General features: G+C 33.5%; 1 protein-coding gene across 5 annotated transcripts in view; it reads left to right on the forward strand.

Annotated features, from left to right (window-relative positions):
- VPS13A (vacuolar protein sorting 13 homolog A) overlaps nucleotides 1-20113 on the forward strand; it is a 229371-nt gene that overhangs the window by 90241 nt on the left and 119017 nt on the right. For all 5 annotated transcript variants that reach the window (XM_032866682.1, XM_032866681.1, XM_032866680.1 and 2 more), the window contains exons 24-31: nucleotides 3893-3974; nucleotides 5427-5581; nucleotides 5972-6128; nucleotides 14106-14185; nucleotides 15403-15462; nucleotides 15671-15824; nucleotides 16528-16644; nucleotides 16724-16827. In XM_032866682.1, coding sequence (XP_032722573.1) covers nucleotides 3893-3974; nucleotides 5427-5581; nucleotides 5972-6128; nucleotides 14106-14185; nucleotides 15403-15462; nucleotides 15671-15824; nucleotides 16528-16644; nucleotides 16724-16827 — 909 coding nt within the window. The remainder of the gene's footprint in view (nucleotides 1-3892; nucleotides 3975-5426; nucleotides 5582-5971; nucleotides 6129-14105; nucleotides 14186-15402; nucleotides 15463-15670; nucleotides 15825-16527; nucleotides 16645-16723; nucleotides 16828-20113) is intronic.

Here is a 20113-nt window from a genome sequence, read left to right on the forward strand (position 1 = left end):
TGTGGGGCTCGATCCCAGGATCCTGGGATCCTGGCCTGAGCCGAAGGCAGAGGCTTTAACCCACTGAGCCACCCAAGCACCCCTAGTCTTATTAGGTATGATAATAGCTGTCAGTTTTTCCATCTTATTTCCTAGGTTGAGGGAGGTGTTCTTTTATTCCTTGTTAGCTAATAGTTTTATTTGTATCAGGAATATTTGTAGCATTTTATGGATTGCTTTTGCTGCATTGGTTGTAATCATACAGTTTTTTTCTTTATTCTTTTAATATGATAAATTACATTGATTCTTGAATGTTGAGCTAGCCTTGCATTCCTAATGTAAGCCTTATTTGTTCATGATATATTATCCTTTTAGTACAGTGTTGGATTTATTTGCTAATTTTTTGTTAAGGATTTTTGTATTTATGATCATACATGATCATGGTTTATACTTATTAGGTGTTTGCATATGATTATCAGAGAAAGTCCAGCCTTGTGAAATGAATTGGAAAAGGTTTCCCTCTTCTCTTACTTTACAAGATTTTTTGTAAAGAGTAGATACTGTTTCTATCTTAAATACCAGTGAAGCCATCTGTGCATAGAGTTTCTTTATTGAAAGACTTTGAAATTGTTTCATTTTTACTGGACTGTATCTGTTTATTCTTGCATAAGCTTTGTAAGATTTTCTCTGTTAAGGAATTTGTTTCGCCCAAGGTGTTGAATATGTGGAAGTAAGGTTGTTCCTAACATGTTCTTATCCTTCAGATGACTTTAGGATCCATAATGATATCTCATTCATTTATTATCTAGCTCTTTTCAGATCCAGAATTTCTCCTTAAGTTCTTCTTAAAATTTCTCTCTTCATTAATGTTTTCTTTTTTAAGATTTTATTTATTTGTCAGAGCAAAAGTGGGGGGGCAGCAAAGGGAGCAGAAGAAGCAGGCCCCCCACTGAGCAAGGACTGATGCAGGGCTGATGTAGGACTCAATCCCAGGACCCTGGGATCATGACCTGAGCCAAAGGCAAGCATTAACTGACTGAGCCACCCTCATTTCTATTTGTTATGACATCATTGTTGGAATTTCCTTTAGCTCTTTCTCCATGGTCCTTTTTAGCACTCTGAGCATATTTGTGGCATTAAAAAAAAAGTCGTTTTTTAGTAAGTCTAGTGCCTTACTTCCTCCTGAACTGTGCTTGCTAATTTTGTCTCTGTTATGGGCTGTTCTTATGTGTTTTTTTGTATAGATTGTCATGTTTTGTAATCAGACAAAGGAATTATGAGAAAACTATAGACATGTATGTTCATTAACATAGATAAAAAAAAAATCCTTAAAAAATACTATAGCCAAATAGTATGATATATTATAACCAAATTCATTTACCTTATGAAAACAAAAATGGTTCACCAGTCAGTGTTATTAATCATATTCATGGAATAAAGGAGAAAAAGTTATGATCATCTCAATAAATGAGGAAAAAGTATTGACAAAACCCAACAATTATTGATGGTAAAAACTTCAAAAATTTTGAGAGAGAGAGATAGAGAGCACAAGCAGGGGAGAGGGAGAGGTAGAGAGAAGCAGACTCCCTGCTGAGCAGGGAATTTGTGGGCTTGTTTCCAGGACCATAGGATGCTTAACCCACTGGGCCACCCAGGTGCCCTGATGATAAAAACTCTTAAATGGGGAATAGAAGAGTTTCTTCCTCATAAAGGACATACAGGAAAAACCTGTAGCTAATATTGTATTTAATTTGAAAAAGACTGAATGCTTTCCATGTAAGATCTAGAATAGTTAAAGAATACCTTTTCTCACCACCTCTATTCAAGTTGATAGTGAATATTCTAGCTTCTGCAAAGAAATCAAGAAAAAGACAAGATTAGGAAGAAAAAGTAGAACTATCTTTATTTGCAGATGAAATGATCATTCATGCTGAAAGTCCTAAGGAATGTAGAAAAACATCACTAATAATAGCAAGTTTGCAAGATACTTTATCAATGTAAATAATTGTTTCTAAAAGTGAAAAACATTCCATTCTTAACAACATTAAAAAGGACTAAATACTTAAGAAAAAGTTAACAATAGAAGTACAAGACCTGTAAACCTTAAACTGCGGAACATTTCTGTAAACAAAGAAAACCTAAACATTGGAATGATATGCATAATCAAGGAGTGGAGGCCTAACCTCATTGAGTTGGCAGTCTTCAAACTCTAGATTTCTCACCACCTCAATCAGAATATGGAAGATTTCTCTTCTGGAAATTAACAAGCTAATTATAAAAGTATATACAGTAATGTAAAGAACACATTAGCCAAAACAATTTATTATTTTTAATGTGAATTCCAGCATAGTTAACATACACAGTGTTTACATTCATTTCAGGTGTACAATACAGTGATTCAGCACTTCCCTATATTACTTTGTGTTCTTCAAGATAAGTGTACTATTAACCCCCTTCATCTATTTCCACCCCCCCCCATTATAACCACCTGTTTGTCCTCTGTAAATAAGAGTCAGTTTTTTGGTTTGTCTCTTTCTTTTCAACTTTGTTTGTTTCTTAAATTCCTCATGGGAGTGAAATTATGTGGTATTTCTTTCTCTGGCTTGTTTCATTTAGGAGTACTCTCTAGATCCATCCATGTTGTGGCAAATGGCAAGATTTCATTCTTCTTTATAGTTGAATAATGCTGTGTTGCCCATACATACCACATCTTTTTTCCATTCATCTATTAGGTTGCCTTCATAATTCTAGCCAAAACAATTTTAGATAAGAATAATATTCGAGGTTTTCTAATATTTGATTTCAAGGTTTATTTTATAGCTATTTTATTAAAGTGGTTTTGTTTGGTATGGGATTAGACATATAGATCAATGAAGTAGAATAAAGCTTGGATATAAATGTACACTATAATACGTGGTTAAGATATATTTGATATCATAAAAAGATGCCAACCCAAATAAGTGGGGGAAATGTGATAGTTCTCTCAAAAAATGATTTTGAAATAACTAGATTTCTGGAGTTGTTATATAATCTGGAGACATGTTCAAGGATGCTTATGGTAGCACTATGAGTAAAAGCAAAAAATCTGTAAATAATACAAATATTTATCAACAGTGTAGTGGGCAAATAAGTATTGCAAATATGCAGTATAGTAAGGTAGTGAGAATGAGTGAACAATCAATTATGTGTAAAATTTAAACATTGTTTTGTAGAAGAATGTCTTAGAATATTTATACTCCTTTTTTGTACAGTTTAGAAAGAAACAGGATAAAGAATGTTAAAGAGTGTTAGAGAATCATTAGTAGGACATAAAAACAAGTAAATTAAAGTGAAATTGTGATCAGTTGTAGGGAATATAATCGAGGAGAATCACATGAGATGCTTCTAGGTATGGGTATAGTGCTGCTTAGAATGCTTTTCTTAGTTTTTGGTCTGGGTAGAAGATTCAGGTATGTCTTATTATTTTATCACATTGCATTTTATGTTTTTATGTGCTATACTTCTCCAAGCAGTAAAAAAGTCAATTTAATGAAATGTTTTTCAAAAAATGAAAAGTAAAAGTGAGAACTTCATATCTCTGTAGGTTTTAAATATTGGGATTGGTTATTTCCTGTGAATGTCCTGATAGGTTTTCTTATTTAGTGAGACATTGAGTTAACATTGTATCTAAGATCTTTTCCTACTCGAAGCCTGTCAACAAGAAAATTAATATAATAGTTCTGTGATTTTTTATTTAGCCTTGAAATTATACAGCCACTTCTTGAAATCTATATTTTACAATTTACTTTCCTAATTCAGACTGGATTTTTTTTCTTAGTTCAAAGTGGGATTTTTTTTTTTCATTATCAAAATTGTCTTAAGACTTTGAATAAAAATCTTTGTGCTAATTAACAGTGAATTACTTTTCTTCCAGATGCAAAGGTCCACCTCTGTGGGAACAACACAGATTTCACAGAAAATGCTTCCTTTCTTGGAACTTCCATGTGTTGATGATGGTAAAATAAAACTGGTTTAGGAAGTTTTCTGTACTAAAATGTATTATGAATATAATTTTCATTTTGAAACTATACAAAAAATTGTAGGCAATAGCAGATATGTATATGTTTTCCAGAAATTTTCACTAAGATTCCTTTAAAGTAATAGAAGTGGGATGTTCCTTAAAGTTGCTTTTGCAGCAAGAATTTTTTGGTAAATAAAAGTAAAACTCATGATCTCACAAAATCAACTAGTAAGTTAATCTTCTTTATCTTGCTTTGAGCTAGGAGCCCCTATGAAACGCTATGGATTATATTATTTATAATATTGCTTAATTATTTGGAGAATCTTGTCATAGTAAAATTTTAGTTTTATTTTTATATTTTCCTCTTATATTATTAAACAACAAAAAAAAGTCAGGCCTTAATACCTACATTCACATGTGAAAAGTAGTAAATATTTTGACACCAGATACCTGCTTTCCTTGGCCACATTGGAAAGAATTTTTTTAAGCCTATTTTTAAGGCTTTAAAAATTGCTTAATCTTAAGTAACTGAGGTTACCATGTCAATCTTCAGTTTTCTGGAGAACATTTTTCTTTCTGTGTGGGTAAGGGGCGGGAAGGAAATGTTTGTGAGATCATCTGCCCTAAATTCAGGTTTTGGTCATTAGGGATATGTACTTCAGGTAGTTTTAGTTTCCTTTAAATCTTCTTTTAATGATTTTACTAGCTTTGGAGTTTTTTTTAATAGCAAATTCTAGAAATTTATTGTATATCTATGTGTATATACACACACAGACACACATACGCACACACACACATACACACATCCATGAATGAAATAGTGATTGATCTCCGTTTCTTTATCCAAACCTCAGGGTCTGCTTTGTGCTTTTAATATTGCAGATTTTGTAATTCAGCCCTATTTTTGTTACCCAGGTAGAATAAGCAAATTAGTATGTTCCTTTGAAAATTCACGTTGCATGTAATCATTGGCATTGGCATTTGCTATAAACTTTTCTTTTGCAGGGCACCTGGGTGACTCAGTCAGTTGAGCATCCAACTTTGATTTCAGCTCAGATCATGACCTCAGGGTCATGAGATCAAGCCCTGCATTGGGGGAGCCCAGCATGGAACCTACTTAAAATTCTCTCCCGCTGTCCACTGGTGCATGCACATTCTCTCTCTCTCTCAAAAATAAAAAATAAAATTTTTGTTTGCAGTTTTATACTAATGACTTTAAAAGGTGATGTTCATTAGTCTAAAGGTGAACTTTGTATTTTCTATGTTTTTTGTCATCCAAAATGTTATTTTCAGACAAGCTCTATTATTTTCTCATCTTTTTATTTAAATCTTGAACTATTTAGATTGCTAATGTATTAGTATTCATATTTATCTCAGAAAAATTATAAAAATGTTATCAAATCAGTCATTTTGATTATTGACTTAAATAATGTTCTATGATATTTAGATTCAGAGGAAGAATTTTTTGATGCACCGTGTAGTCCCTTGGACGAACCTCCTCAATCTCCCTCTGAACTTCAAAGTTATCAGCCGAAGAAGTTTCAAAAGCTGTATTGTTCAAAAAATATGATTCAGTGTAAAATAAGATTTGAAGTGCCAGAGGTGTGTACCATGGTAAAATTAATATGGCTTCTTTAAATTGGCATTGCTGCTATTCATTGTATTTATATAGGCTCATTACCAACATGTACTCCTGTTTCATCCAGTTTAAGCTGAATCCAGATGTTGCTATGTGATTTTTCCTCCCCTTTCTTTGAAGATTAATTTTCTTAATCACAAGTTAGGAGTTTAGATCATATGTTATGGTTATTTGATACATATTTTTTAAAAATAGTTTGTACAACGTAAATGTATATGTATGTGTGATCTAAAATCATTCCTAAATTTTAAGTGCAGATCATATAAATACCTTATATCTCCATTTATAACCACCATCTACATAAATAATTTTTTATTTTGGTAGTGGTAGTTTCTTTTTTCTTTTTTCTCTAGGTTTTGATTCAGTTTTATCACCTTGTTGGAGATTGTGAACTACCTGTGGTAGAGGTTGATGTTTTAGGGTTGGGCACAGATGTGGAATTTAGAACATTTGATTTGAAAGCAAATGCCTTTTTGAAAGAGTTCTGCCTAAAATGCCCAGAATACTTTGGTAAGCATCTCAATTTTCTTAAAGTAATAAACTTTTATTGTTTGACTCCCTACTAGAGAGTTTAAAATTGTCTAGGCTTTAAATCAATACATTTATTAAAACATCATCAAAGAAATACTATATTATGAATTGGTTGTCCGTTTTTATCTTTTACTTGGAAATCTATAAAGGTAGATCAAAGACAAAATGAAGATTCCTTTTAATAAAGGAAAATAAAATAGACCTGGTTTAATTTTAAATCTAACTCAATACTACAATGCTGGATTAGTTTCCTATTGATAATGTAACAATTTACCACAGACTGAGTGCCTTCCAACCACAAAAATTTGTTATCTGTTATTCTGTTAATCAGTAGTTTGACGTAAGTCTTAACAGGTAAAAATCAAGGTGCCAATCAGAGTTCCTGCATGGAGAATCTAGGGGAAGATCCATTTCCTCGCTTATTCAGTTGTTTCCAAAACTCATTTCCATGTGGTGTAAGTCTGCTTCCTGCTACTAACAGGTAAGGACTGGCCTTAACCCCCACAGGCCTAAGTCCTTGCATTTGGTTCTCTATATCTCAGAACCAGTACAGGCTGATAGATCCCTGATAGATCTCATGTTGTCATCTCTGATCTCAGTCCAAGCTAATTTCCTCTTTACCTAATTGCCTTTGCAAAGACCCTTTTGCTATATAAGGTAACATATTCTCAGGTTTAGGCAGACATAATATGGATGTCCTTGGGTCTCAGGGCATAACATTATTTTGTCTACTATAAACATTTTATGTCCCATAATCAGAATGGATATACTATATTATACCTTGGATAGTATATCCATTTACTTTGTTAGGCACTTAGGAGAGGGTATTATGTATATTCCTTTATATTTTTGGATTTATTCTTATAAGATAATTCTGAATGGTTGTTGGAATGATTTAGATAATTTATTTCTAATGTGAATGCCTTTATTTCTTTTTCTGGCCTAATTGCTCTGGCTAGGACTTCCAGTACTATGTTGAATAAAAGTAACAAGAGTAGATACCCTTGTCTTATTCCTGATTCAGAATAAAAGCTTCCAACTTTTACCATTGCATAGGATGTTAGCTACGGGCCTGTTATATGTGGTCTTTATTACGTTGAGGACTGTTCCATCTCTGCCCACTTTGTTTAAAGTTTTTATGTAAATGGGTGTTGAATTTTATCAAATGCTTTTCTTCATCCATTGATATCATAATATTTTTAGACTTCATTTTGTTAACATAGGCTATCACATTGATAGGTTCGTGGATGTTGAACCATCCTTGGAATAAATCCTGCTTACTTAGGGTGTATGATCCTTTCAATGTATTGTTGAATTTATTGTGCTTGTATTTTGTTGAGGATTTTTGCATCTATATTCATCTAAAATCAATTGGCCTGTGTCTGGATTTGGTACTAGGGTAGAGCTTGACTTGTAAATGAGTTTATAAGTGTTTCCTCCTATTTCTCAGAAACACTTCATTAGGATTAGTATTAATTCTTCATTTAATATTTGGTAGTATTCATCAGTGAAGCCGTCTGGTCCTGGACTTTTGTTTTTTGGGAGGCTTTTGATTACTGATTCGATTTCTTTATAAATAATTGGTCTGTGTGTGTTTTGTATTTGCTGGAAGGTTGTATGTTTCTAGGAATTTGTCCATTTCTTTTTATTTTTCATAATTTTTATTCATGCAATTTTTTTCTGTAAATTTGAAATTAATTCCAAATAAAAAGTAAAAAAAAAATGCTTTACTTCCTGAGCTCAGTTATATATATACATATATATGTTTTAATATTAAGTTAAATATTAAAAGTTTATATGTTTAATATTATGACCTAAACCAGATTTATATATCCTTTTTTATTCAAACCTATACTTTATTTTTTAACTTTGAAACCTGTCTTAATTTTTTTTTATTATGTTACGTTAGTCACCATACAGTGCATCATTAGTTTTTGATGTAGTGCTCCATGATTCATTGCATATAACACTGAGTGCTCTGTGCAATGCATGCTGTCCTTAATACTCATCACCAGGCTAACCCATCCCCCCAACCCTCTTCCCCTCTAAAACCCTCAGTTTGTTTCCTGGAGTCCATAGTCTCTCATGGTATTTCTCCCCCTCTGATTCCCACCTTCACATCTATTTCTTTTAGGTTGTCCAGTGGTTAGCATCATGATTTTTCATTGTAGTCTCTACGACCTTTTGTATTTATTCGGTTATCAGTTGTAATGTCTCCTTTCTCATGCCTGATTTTATTTAAGCCCACCTTTTTTTTTTTCTTGGTGAATCTAGCTAAGGGTTTGTGCATTTTGCTTATCTTTGAAAGGACCCAGCTCTTCGTTATACTGATCTTTTCACTTTTTTTTTTAGTTTCTATTGCCTTTATTTCTGCTCTGATATTTTATTTCCTTCTAATTTGGGGTTTCATTTGTTCTTTTTCTAGTTCCTTGAGGTATAAAGTTAGATTGTTTGAGTTTTTTGTTTGAAGAGGTAGGCATTGCTGTTCTTTGCCCTCTTAGAAATACTTTTGCTGCATTTCATAAATTTTGGTATATTGTATTTATGTTCTCATTGGTCCAAGGTATTTTTAATATTTTTTTCTTTTGATTTCTTTGTTGGCTGGTAAAAATTACCAATATCTGCAGTAGTTCTTTGTAGATCTTTGTAAAACTGTCACTATTTGCAGGTGACATGATATTATATATAGGAAACCTTAAGGACTCCACCAAGATGCTGTTAGATCTAATCAGTAAATTCAGTGATGTTGTAGGATAGCAAAATACAAAATTCTTTTGGGTTTCTATACACTATGAGAGGGAGAAGTTAAGAAAACAATCCAACAATTTGCAATTCCATCAAAAAAAATGCATAAGAATAAAATTAAGGAGGTGAAAGACCTATATACTGAAAATTATAAGAGAGATAAAAAGAATCAAGACAAATAGGTAGTCTGTGCTTATGGATTGGAATAATTAACATGCTAAAGTGTTCATATTATCCAAACCAAATCTACAAATTCAGTGCAATCCCTATCTAAATTTCAATGACATTTTGCACAGAAATAGAAAAAGCAACTCTTGGGGCGCCTGGGTGGCTCAGTGGGTTAAAGCCTCTGCCTTCAGCTCAGGTCATGATTCCAGGGTCCTGGGATCGAGTCCCACATCGGGCTATCTGCTCAGCAGGGAGCCTGCTTCTTCCTCTCTCTCTCTCTCTCTGCCTACTTGTGATCTCTGTCAAATAAATAAATAAAATCTTAAAAAAAAAAAAAAAGAAAAGAAAAAGCAACTCTAAGTTGGTGCTAGGAAAACTGGGAATCCATATGCAAAACAATGAAACTGGACTATGACTATTATCTTACGTAATCCACAAAAATTAAAATGAATTAAAGGCTTAATGGAAGGCCTGAAACCATAAAACTCCCGGAATTAAATATAGGCAGTAAGTGCCTTTACCTTAGTCTTGTGTTGATTATTTGGGTCTGATTCCAGATGCAAAGACAAGAATAAACAAGTAGGACTACATTAGACCAAAAATCTTCTGCACAGCTAAGGAAGCCATGAACCAATTGAACCATTCCTACTGAATGAGAGAAGACGCACGCAAATCACAAATCTGATCAATGGTTAATACCTAAAATATGTAAGGAATTTCTGCAATTCAATAAGCAGAAAACCAATTCAATTAAAAAAAAAGAGGCAGAGGATCTGAATAGACATTTTCCCCCAAAAAAACATAAAGGTGGTTAACAGGTATATGAAAAGGTGCTGATATCACTATTTATTGGGGAACTGCTGCTCAAAACCACAATGAGATATGACCTCACACATATCAGAGTGGGTATCATCAAAAAGACAAGAACTAACAAGTGTGGGTGAAGCTATGGAGAAAAGGAAACTGTGTAAATTAGTGCAAACATTATAGAAGACAGTATGTAGGTTCCTCAAAAATTAAAAGTAGAATATCATATGATCTAGCAATTCCACTTCTAGGTATTTTCCCAAAGAAAATGAAGACACTAACTTGAAAAGATAAGTGTACTCCATGTTCATTGCAGCACTGTTTGTAATAGCCAAGATATAGGAACAGACTAAGTGCAATCAATGAGTGAACACCTAAAAGATGGGAAATCTTTATTCACACACATAAAAAAACACACAACAGAATTCTATTCAGCCATAAAAAAGAATGAAATCTTGCCATTTTTAACAACATTCATGGACCTTGAGAACATTATGCTAAGTGAATAAGTCCGAGAAAGATACCATCTGATCTGACTTATATGTGGAATATTAAAAAAAAAAAAATCCAAGCTGATCGGTACATAGAAGATTGGTGGTTGCCAGAGGCAGGGGGCGGGGAAAGTTCAGTTGGCATGGGTGAAGGGGATCCAAGAGATAGGAAAAAATTTCCAGTTATAAATCAGGAGGATATAAAGTATAACATAGTGGTTATAGTTAACATACCAAATTGCATATTTGAAAGCTGCTGATAGTAAATCTTGAAAGTCCTCATCACAAGGAAAAATAAAATTATAGCTATGTAGGAGGACAGATATTTAACTAGATAATTGTGATGCTCATTTCTTAATATATACAAATATTGAATCATTCTGTTTTATACCTGAAGCTAATACAATGTTATGTATGACTTAATTTAAAAAAGGAAACTGATCTAGTAGGTTAATTTTAATTTTATAAAGCTTTTTTATAACAGAAGAACATTGTATATGATTAGAAATGACATTAAAAAATTTTAGTTAACTATTTTTGGAGCAATTTTTGATTTACAGTGTGATTGAGCAGTTCAGGTATAGGGATTTCCCCCTATACTTTAACGTGCATAACCTCTCCCATTATAACATCCACCACCAGAGGAGGACACTTGTTGCAGTTCATGTACATTGACACAGTACCCCCCATGTCCATAGTTTATGTTAGGGTTCATCTTAGTGCTGTGAATTCAAAGGGTTTTGGACACATGTATAATGACATGTATGGAGCATTGTATTATCATGTGCAGTGGTTCCAGTGCTCTAAAAATCCTCTGTATTCCATCTCTTTTCATCCTTTCCTGTCCTGCTGCTCCTCCTGGCAACCACTGAGCATTTTTACTCTATCTATAGTTTATCCTTTTCCTGGAATGTTACGTAGCTGGGATCATACTATATACAGCCTTTCAGAATGACTTTTTTCAGTTAGTAATATGTATTTATTTCCCTATCTTCTCATTACTCAACAGCTTACTTCTTAGTACTGAATAATGTTTCATTGTATGTTGTACCACAGTTTGTTTTTCCATTCACCTACTGAAGGATGTCTTGGTTGTACACAGGTTTTGAGACTTCTGAATAAAGGTTCAATAAACGTCTGTATGAAGGTTTTTGTGTGGGCGTAAGTTTTCAACTGCTTTGGGTAAATACCAAAGAACATCACTGTTGGGTTATATGGGAAGAATACATTTAGTTTTGTGAGGAACAATCAGGCTGTCTTCCAAGGGGTCTATACCTTTTAGCATTCTCATCAGCAATGACTGAGAGTTCCTGTTGCTTCATATTCTCCTCACTAATATTTGATGTTAGTCTCTTTGATTTTGAGCATCCCAATAAGGTATGAAGTGGTATCTCATTGATTTTTTAAAATTTGCATTTCCTTGGTGATCTGTGTAGAGCATCTTTTTCATATGCTGATTTGGCTTCTGTAGATCTTCTTTGGTGAGTTGTCTGTTAAGGTATTTGGTCTGTTTCAATGGTGTTTGTTTATTTCTTGATGTGTCTTTATTTTCTAATCTGTGGCTGGTCTTTTCATTTTATTAGCATTGTTCTTCATAGAACAGGATTTTTAATTTTAATGAAGTCCAAGTTATGAGATTTTTTTTTTTTCATGGATCCTATTGGTTTGCCTCTAAAGAGTTATTGTCAAAATGAGGGTATCTAGATATTCTCTTAGGTTATCTTCTTGAAGTCTTCTAGTTCTGCATTTTACATTTAGATCTGTGGTCCATTTTGAGTTGATTTTTGTGAGGGGTATAATCCCTGTGTAGCTACTTTTTTTTTTTCTCCCTCCTGTGGGTATCCTTTTTTTCCATCATCATTGGTTGAAAAAATTGTATAAGTGATAATGTAAGTGGTATTGTGTTTTCAATTCCAAATTCTCCTTTGCTAGTTGGGTATATAGGAAAGCATTTGACTTGTTTATTAACCTTGTATCTTACAACCTTGATTTAATGGCTTATTGGTTCTTTTGAGGGTTTTTTGTTGATTTTTTACACAGATGATCATGTCATGTGTGAACAAAGTTTTATGTCTTGTTTTGCAAAAATAAGAGAAATACCTTTAATTCTTGTCTTAATGCTTTTGCAGACACAGTTATGATACTGAAAATCAGTAAAAAGGAAAGGACATCTTACCTTGCTCCTTAGTGTGAAAACCTCGAGTTTCTCACAGTTAAGTATGTAGTTAGCTGCTGGTTTTTAGAAGATACTCTTTATCAAGTTAGGAAGTTCTTTATTCCTAGTTTACTGAGAGTTTTTATCATGAATGGTTGTTGGATATTGTCATATGCTTTTTCTGCATCTGTTTAAATGATAATGTTTTTTCCTCTGTAGTCTATAGATGTCATAGAGTACATCAGTTGATTTTCAAATGTTGAGCCAATCTTGCAGTTTGGGATAAATTTTACTTGGTCATGGAACACATTTCTTTTTACACTTGGTTGGAATCCGTTTTCTCTCTCTCTCTTTGTGTGTGTGTGTGTGTGTGTGTGTTTGTGTTTGTTGTAGCTGTGTTAATGAGAGTTACTTGCCTGCAGTTTACCTTTTTTTTTTTTTTTTTGGAATGCCTTTGTGCTTGCTTTGGTATTAGGGTAATTCTGATTTAGTAGAATGAGTTAGCAAGTATTCCTTCTGTTTGTGTCCTCTGAAAGGGATTGTACAGAATTGGTATAATTTTCCTTAAAGGTTTATTAGGATTCACCACTGAACCCATCTGGGCATGGTGCTTTCTTTTCTGGAATGTTATTAGTTATTGACTTGATTCCTGTAATAGATAGGAACCTATTTAGATTGTCTATCCTTGTGAAAGTTTGTCAGATTGTATCTGTTTCAAAGAATTGGTACATTTCATTAGCTTATCACTTTTGTGGACAGAATTGTTCATAGTGTTCTTTTAACTATCCTTTTAATGTTACCATTATTTCTCCTCTTTTATTTCTACTATTAGTAATCCATGTCCTCTTTTTTTCTTAGTTAACCTGAATAGAGCCTAATCAATTTTTTTGATCTTTTCAAAGAAATTTTTTGGTTTCCTTAATTTTTCTGATGATTTGTTTTCAGTTTCCTTTATTTTGATCTACTTTTTATTATTTCTTTTGCTTACTTTGGATTTATTTTGCTCTCTTTTTCTAGTTTTCTAAGGTGAAAGCTTTTAAGTTATTGATTTATATCTTATTTTCTAACATATACATTCAATGTCCTATATCCTTCTAAGCAGTGCTTTTACTATATATAGCCCTTAACTTTTGTTAAGGTCTGTGTTCATACTTACTTTTTTTTTTTTTTTTAGATTTTATTTATTTGACAGAGATCACAAGTAGGCAGAGAGGCAGGCAGAGAGAGAGGAAGGGAAGCAGGCTCCCTGCTGAGCAGAGAGCCTGATGTGGGGGCTCGATCCCAGGACCTGGGAACTTGACCTGAGCTGAAGGCAGAGGCTTTAACCCACTTTAACCTTACTTCCTATCAAAGTTTAGAAGGATAAGACTGTTTCACATTGTGGCATAGGAGATGGGTAGGGAATTATGGGGAGAAATTACAGATTGAGAGTTTAAAACAAAGGAGGAGGGACCTCACTTGGGTAAGGTAGAATTCAAGGCCCAGAACTGATTCAGGAAATTCTTCTTTTCCAGTTACATTTTATTATTGTTGCTGATACTTATTTTCCATTATTTTTACATGAAAGTAATTTTAAAAAATCATTTTTAGGTGCAAACAAGAAACCAATTTATTTGATTACAACACTGGATAATACTATGGAAGATCTGCTAACCTTGGAATATGTGAAGGTAAGTGCTTCCTTTGTATGGTAAATGTACTTCTGTAATGTAACTAAGTTTTATAAGTTAGATTCAGCTTAATCTTCATGGTGATGTGTTTTCTAAACCTTAAAGCTTTCTTGTTGTGTCATCCTAATAAATTTTAATTTATAAAAATATAAATAAAAATAAGCCTGTGTTCTAAGTAGAAATGACATGAAGTTTGGAGTTTTTTTCCCCCTCCATCAGATAACCTAAAAAACCCAAACCAAACCAAAAAAAAGCCAAACCTAAAAACGGAGACCTTTTTTTTAAGTCTCATTTTGTTAGAGAGAGAGGGAGCATGTATTTGGAGCAGTGGATGGGGGAGAGAGACAAAAAGAGAAGGAGCGGGAATCTCAAGCAGACTCCCCACTGAGCATGGAGCCCGATGCTGGGCTTGATCTCATAACCCTGAAATCATGACCTGAGTTGAAATCAAGAGTTGGAGGCTTAACTGACTGAGCCACCCAGGTGTGCCAAAACCCAAACCTTTTAATCTTGATGGAATTTATTATGACATAATACAATTTGATTTGATTTGCCTGTTATCTGAAGTTTCCTCGTTTTCCTGGTTCCAATGATTCTATTCCTTTTCTATTGATTTATAATATTCATTTCATCTTTCATTAAGTTTTTATATGTACTAGGGTTTACTTAAGATTTATAACATATTTTCATTGACCTATTTTTATGAAAGTGCCATATTAATTTAATAATTACTTTATCATAGGGCGCCTGGGTGGCGCAGTCAGATAAGTGTTGGACTCCGTTTCGGCTCAAGTCATATTCTCAGGGTCTTGAGATCAAGCCCAACGTGGGGCTCCAATCTCAGTGAGGAATCTGCTCAGGTTTCTCTCTCCTTCTCCCCCTCCCCACCCTCATGTGTGTTCTCTAACATAAATCTTAAAAAAAAAAAAAAAAAAACTTTATTGTAATAGTGATGCTCAAAGAGTATTTTATCGCTTTTAAGACCATTTTTACTATTATTGATCTAGATATTTTAGGGGTTTTGTTTATGCATTAAATAGCTTTTATATGACAAAATCATTCTAGATCTAAAGATAATGCACTGTATTTGGACACTTGATAAACAATTCTGTCACACAGAGGAAGAATAATGAAGGCCCTTATGGAGTTGCAATTGTATATACTATATGTCTTTCTAAGATACTTAAACAGATTTGCTTTTTTTTCTCTTTGGATAGGCTGAAAAGAATCTACCCAACTTGAAAAGTGCTTACAACAATGCTCTGCAACTGATTAAGGTATGAGTGAATAATTATTTATTTTTTAATTAGATATGGTATTTCTAAGTAAATATATTATGAAAACTGTTTTATAACTAGAACTGTATGATCCTTGAGGATAAAAATGGAATATTATAAATTCTGCCCTTATACCACAAATGATAGTTATACTGAGCAGCAAACAAGTATTTATTGACCAATTACTGAAATCAGCTTTGTTCTTTAGGTGAATTTTTCCTCTTTGGATATTCATTTACATACCGAAGCACTTCTGAATACAATAAATTATTTTAATAATATACTTCCACAATTGGAAGAAAAACCGGCCCCAGTGTCTGTTGCAGAGACTGAAGACAAAGGAGAGGTCATTAAAAAAATGTGTATGTCTAAAATTCAGCTTCAAAGTTTTTTACCGTGTGGATCAATAATTAGCCTTTGGTTTATTATTCATGCATAATATTGGCTTCAGAATTCTATTGCCTAGATTAATATCTAGAAAGATTATTATATACCAGGTAAATTTTAGAAAATGATACTTAAAGAAAGTGATTACTAGTTAAGAAAATGTGGCTTTTATTTGTCGTATTACTCTTTTTAGTCAAGATATTATATAGTGCTAGGATTTGATTTGGATTAAATTCATGAATTTAATATCATAATTTTTGATTAGAAGAATGGAACTAAGAAAATTTGAATCATTTCAGAGTGTGTTTTTGAATGAAATACTTTTTAAGTAATGAAAAGTTGCAGGTTTGACAATGAGAAGTATTATGTCATAATCATTGTCTCTCAATTGATTTGTGATTTTACAACTATAATTTTTTAGTTTCAAATGATAGTCTCATCTAGGAACGTTTTTGTTGTGTCTGATTAGTTTGGCTTTGTTTTCGTTAGGTTTGATTGTTTTTTGTTTTTTAAGAATTCCTAATTAAGTAGGGAATATCTTGCTTGCTTTCAGTGGAATGGCAAATGAGATTTTCCTTTAGTATTATCATTAATTTTTCTTCTACTTCAGTTACTTTATAAGGGTGGTGAGGTAACTACTAAACGTTTTCCTTATGTTTTACAATTTTTTTTTTGCAGCTTTAAAACTATCCAAGAACGAGGATATTATTACCTTGCAGATTTTAGCAGAATTATCTTGTTTACAGATCTTTATTCAAGATCAGAAACGTAACATTGCTGAAATTAAGATTGAAGGTAATGAAATTTGAGAAAAAATAAATTCAGAACTACTAAATGAAAGAAAAGCCATCTAATCTTCCTTGTATTCCCTTAGGGCTTGATTCTGAGATCATTATGAGGCCTGCTGCAACTGAAATAAATGCAAAGCTAAGGAATATAATTGTTTTGGATTCTGATAAGACAGCTGTGTACAAAAAGGTGTGAATTTGTTTCTATTACTTAGTAGTACCTCATTAAATATGCTTGTCTTTAAACATTGATCATAGGTATAAATTAATTGTCAGAATTTAGTAATGTGGCTTATTAAGTGGATGGGTTTTGGAGTTTGGCATAATTGGGTTTGTATCTTAGCTCTGTTCCTTGGCAGTTGAGTGATCTAAACTGAAATTGTTTCTTTATTTGTAAAATGAGGATTAAGAATCTCATAAATAAGTTTACATAATGCTCCTAAAACAGAGTTAGGGGCTGAGGAGGGGCAGTTAGTAAATTGCCTTTTTCATTTTTTTTTCCTTTTTGTTCTTACCTTCAAATACTGTGAACCTTGTGATGCATTTCAGATTTCAACAGCAGAGGTTATGAAGTCAGACTGAACAGATAAGATTATTTTTTAAGTTTATTTTATGGATGCCTACAGTGGTATAGCGGTTCACAATGTTAACAGAATCTTTTGAACTGGAAGGCTAGTGGTCAAGGGGTAGGTATTAGTACTTGGTGTAAGACGGGTATGATTTTTGGTCCAGATACTGTTGTAGAGTTGGACGGCTAATTTTTGAACAGTGGAGCCTCTAGGTAAGATGGTATATTTAAGAAAGTGAACAGAACATCAAATAGTAGGATTAGAAAAGTGCCTCTTGAGTCACGAAGTCAGAGTCTGGGGTGTGAAAGGAAATAAATGAATAGGCTTAGGCAATAATACCAATGAAATACAGTGATGACCTGATTTTTATGTTAAATAAAAATTCTTACTCATTATATTTTCTTATTATGGCTTACTAGTGTGAGATAGCAAGAGTGCCAAACCATCAAATGTACATGGTCCATAGTAATAAGGAGCAAGAAATTTTCCAGAAGCCGTGGTTTTAATATGCTTCTATTGCTTTTATTTAAAGAAAAAAACAAAGTACTAAAGCAATTAAGAAGTAGATTATCTGTTTTATTTTCCTTGTCTAGGAAGTAAAGCTCACATAAATAGATCCATCTACTAAAAGTCATACGAGTAGTTAGTAATAGAACTGATAATGTAACCCAAGGCATTTACTTTTTTTCTCCTTAATTTTATTACTAATGCATCTATAAAGTTAAAAAAAAAAATCAATTTACAAAAAGCTACAAAATGAAAAGTTTCTTACTTCAGTCTTCTTGCTTCATCCCCATTTCCCTCCCTATTCCTTGACTTTGATTCCAGTGTACATGGTTTTTTAGATTTTTTAAGAAGATTTTATTTATTTATTTTAGAGTGAGAGCATGCGGGGGTGGGGAGGGGAGGTCAGGGAGTTGAAGGGGAGGGAGAGGGAAAGGGAGAGAATCCCATGCAGACTTCTTGGGCATGGAGCCCAGTGCAGGGCTTGATCTCATGACCTTGAGATCATGACCTGAGCTGAAACCAAGAGTCTGATGAATGCTTAACTGACTGAACCACCCAGGTGCCCCTCCAATGTACATGATTATTAAACAAACTGCCTTGGTTTGGTAACATGGTTTGGAACCATGTCAAGGAATTAGAGGGACAACATTTTGCCCCACATCAAAGCTTCCTAATTATTGTGCCATGACACACTATTGTGCCCTGAATGGGTTTTGGGCATAATAATGTATTTAACCCCTCAGCTTTTTGGGATATTGGGTAAAGGATACCTGGATTTCTCTGATTATTTAAATTTTCCCTGACTCATCAGCCTCTATTTACCCTAGAACCATTGTATTGATAATTGTTATTTATGTGTGTCATAAACAATATAGAATAACATGGAATCCGAAAGGGATTCTAGCTGATGTAACATGCTTACGAAGTAAGAGATCATTGTAAATTAGTTTCTTATATCTTTTTTATAGAAGAGTGTTTTAAAAGTGAATGTCTACTTACTAATGCTTGTTAATTCTGGGTGGTATGTATTTCTAGTATGTATTTTGTACATAAATAGATATCTAGTATGTATTTTCTAGTATGTATTTCTATCTGTCCAAAGTCTTTTGGACAGATAGATGTAACAGTAGATGATCAGGCATGGATACAGTAATTTTATGGCCTTAAAAATTGAGAGTAATGGTTTTTTTTTTTCCCCATAGACCAATTGGTTTCCTTTGAGAAAATTATTATAAATATAAGTCTGACAGTCTGGATTCTAGGAGCCAAAATGGTTGAAGAATGTTGGGGACCTCACCTTTCAATTTACAGATTTTTACTAAAAATACACATTTTTCAGTTTTATTTACCTGTTTCCTGCACCTGGTGTCTCCTCTGCCATATCCTCTCTTCTCTAAACTCTGCCTTAAGCACATTTCTTTTCTTCGCTTGGGCTTTACAGGGGCCGGGAGTGGGGAGGTGGGGGCAGTCACAGGGTCGCTTGGGTGACTTGTGGAAAACATTATGTTCTATTAACAATATTTGGAGTATTACAGTCAACAAAAGATGCGAAGTCCCTCTCCTGAGGTAAATAATAAATATTAAATAATAGAAAATGTTATTAGGAAGTGATAAGTGCTTTGAAAACCAGTAAAGTAGGATAATATGATAGTGATTCTAATATTGTCTTAGGATTATCAGGAAATCCCTTTCTGAACATTCGAATGACATCTGAATCAATTGTAGATGCGGAAAGAGCATTCCAGGTAGAGGAAATAGTAGCTCTACAAAGTTTGTTTCAGAAAGGTACTTGGCAGGGCACCTGGGTGGCTCAGTGGTTTAGGGCTTCTGCCTTCGGCTCAGGTCATGGTCCCAGGGTCCTGGGATCGGGCCCCGCATCGGGCTCTCTGCTCCACGGGGAGCCTGCTTCCTCCTCTTTCTGCCTGCCTCTCCACCTACTTGTGATCTCTGTCTCTCAGATAAATAAATAAAAATCTTTAAAAAAAAAAAAAAAGAAAGGTACTTGGCATATTTGGAAGGCTATAAAGGGCCTCAGTAACCCTTATATAGAATTCTTTTCTGGTTTCTTTTTTCCTTTTTAAACCCAGGTTTACTGTACATTTAGTAAAATTTACCCTTTTTTAGGGCATAGTTCCTGGGTTTTTTTTGAACACCTACAGTTGTGTAACTTCCAACACCTTTAAGGATAATAGATTAGATATCTCTTCTCCCAAAAGTTACTCCTGCCCTTTTAGTTATCCCTTCTCCCCAGCCTACCATCTAGGAATCTGTTTTTTTTTTGTTGTTGTTCTTATAGTTTGCCATTTCTGGAATATTAAATATATGGAATACTGTGGTATGTAGCCTTTTGAGTCTGATTCTTTCTTAGCGTTTACAATTTTAATTTTTGTCTTTTCTCAT

Source organism: Lontra canadensis, unplaced genomic scaffold (assembly GCF_010015895.1).
Source record: "Lontra canadensis isolate GAN:19392208 unplaced genomic scaffold, GSC_riverotter_1.0 scaffold31, whole genome shotgun sequence".
Taxonomy (NCBI): Eukaryota; Metazoa; Chordata; class Mammalia; order Carnivora; family Mustelidae; genus Lontra; species Lontra canadensis.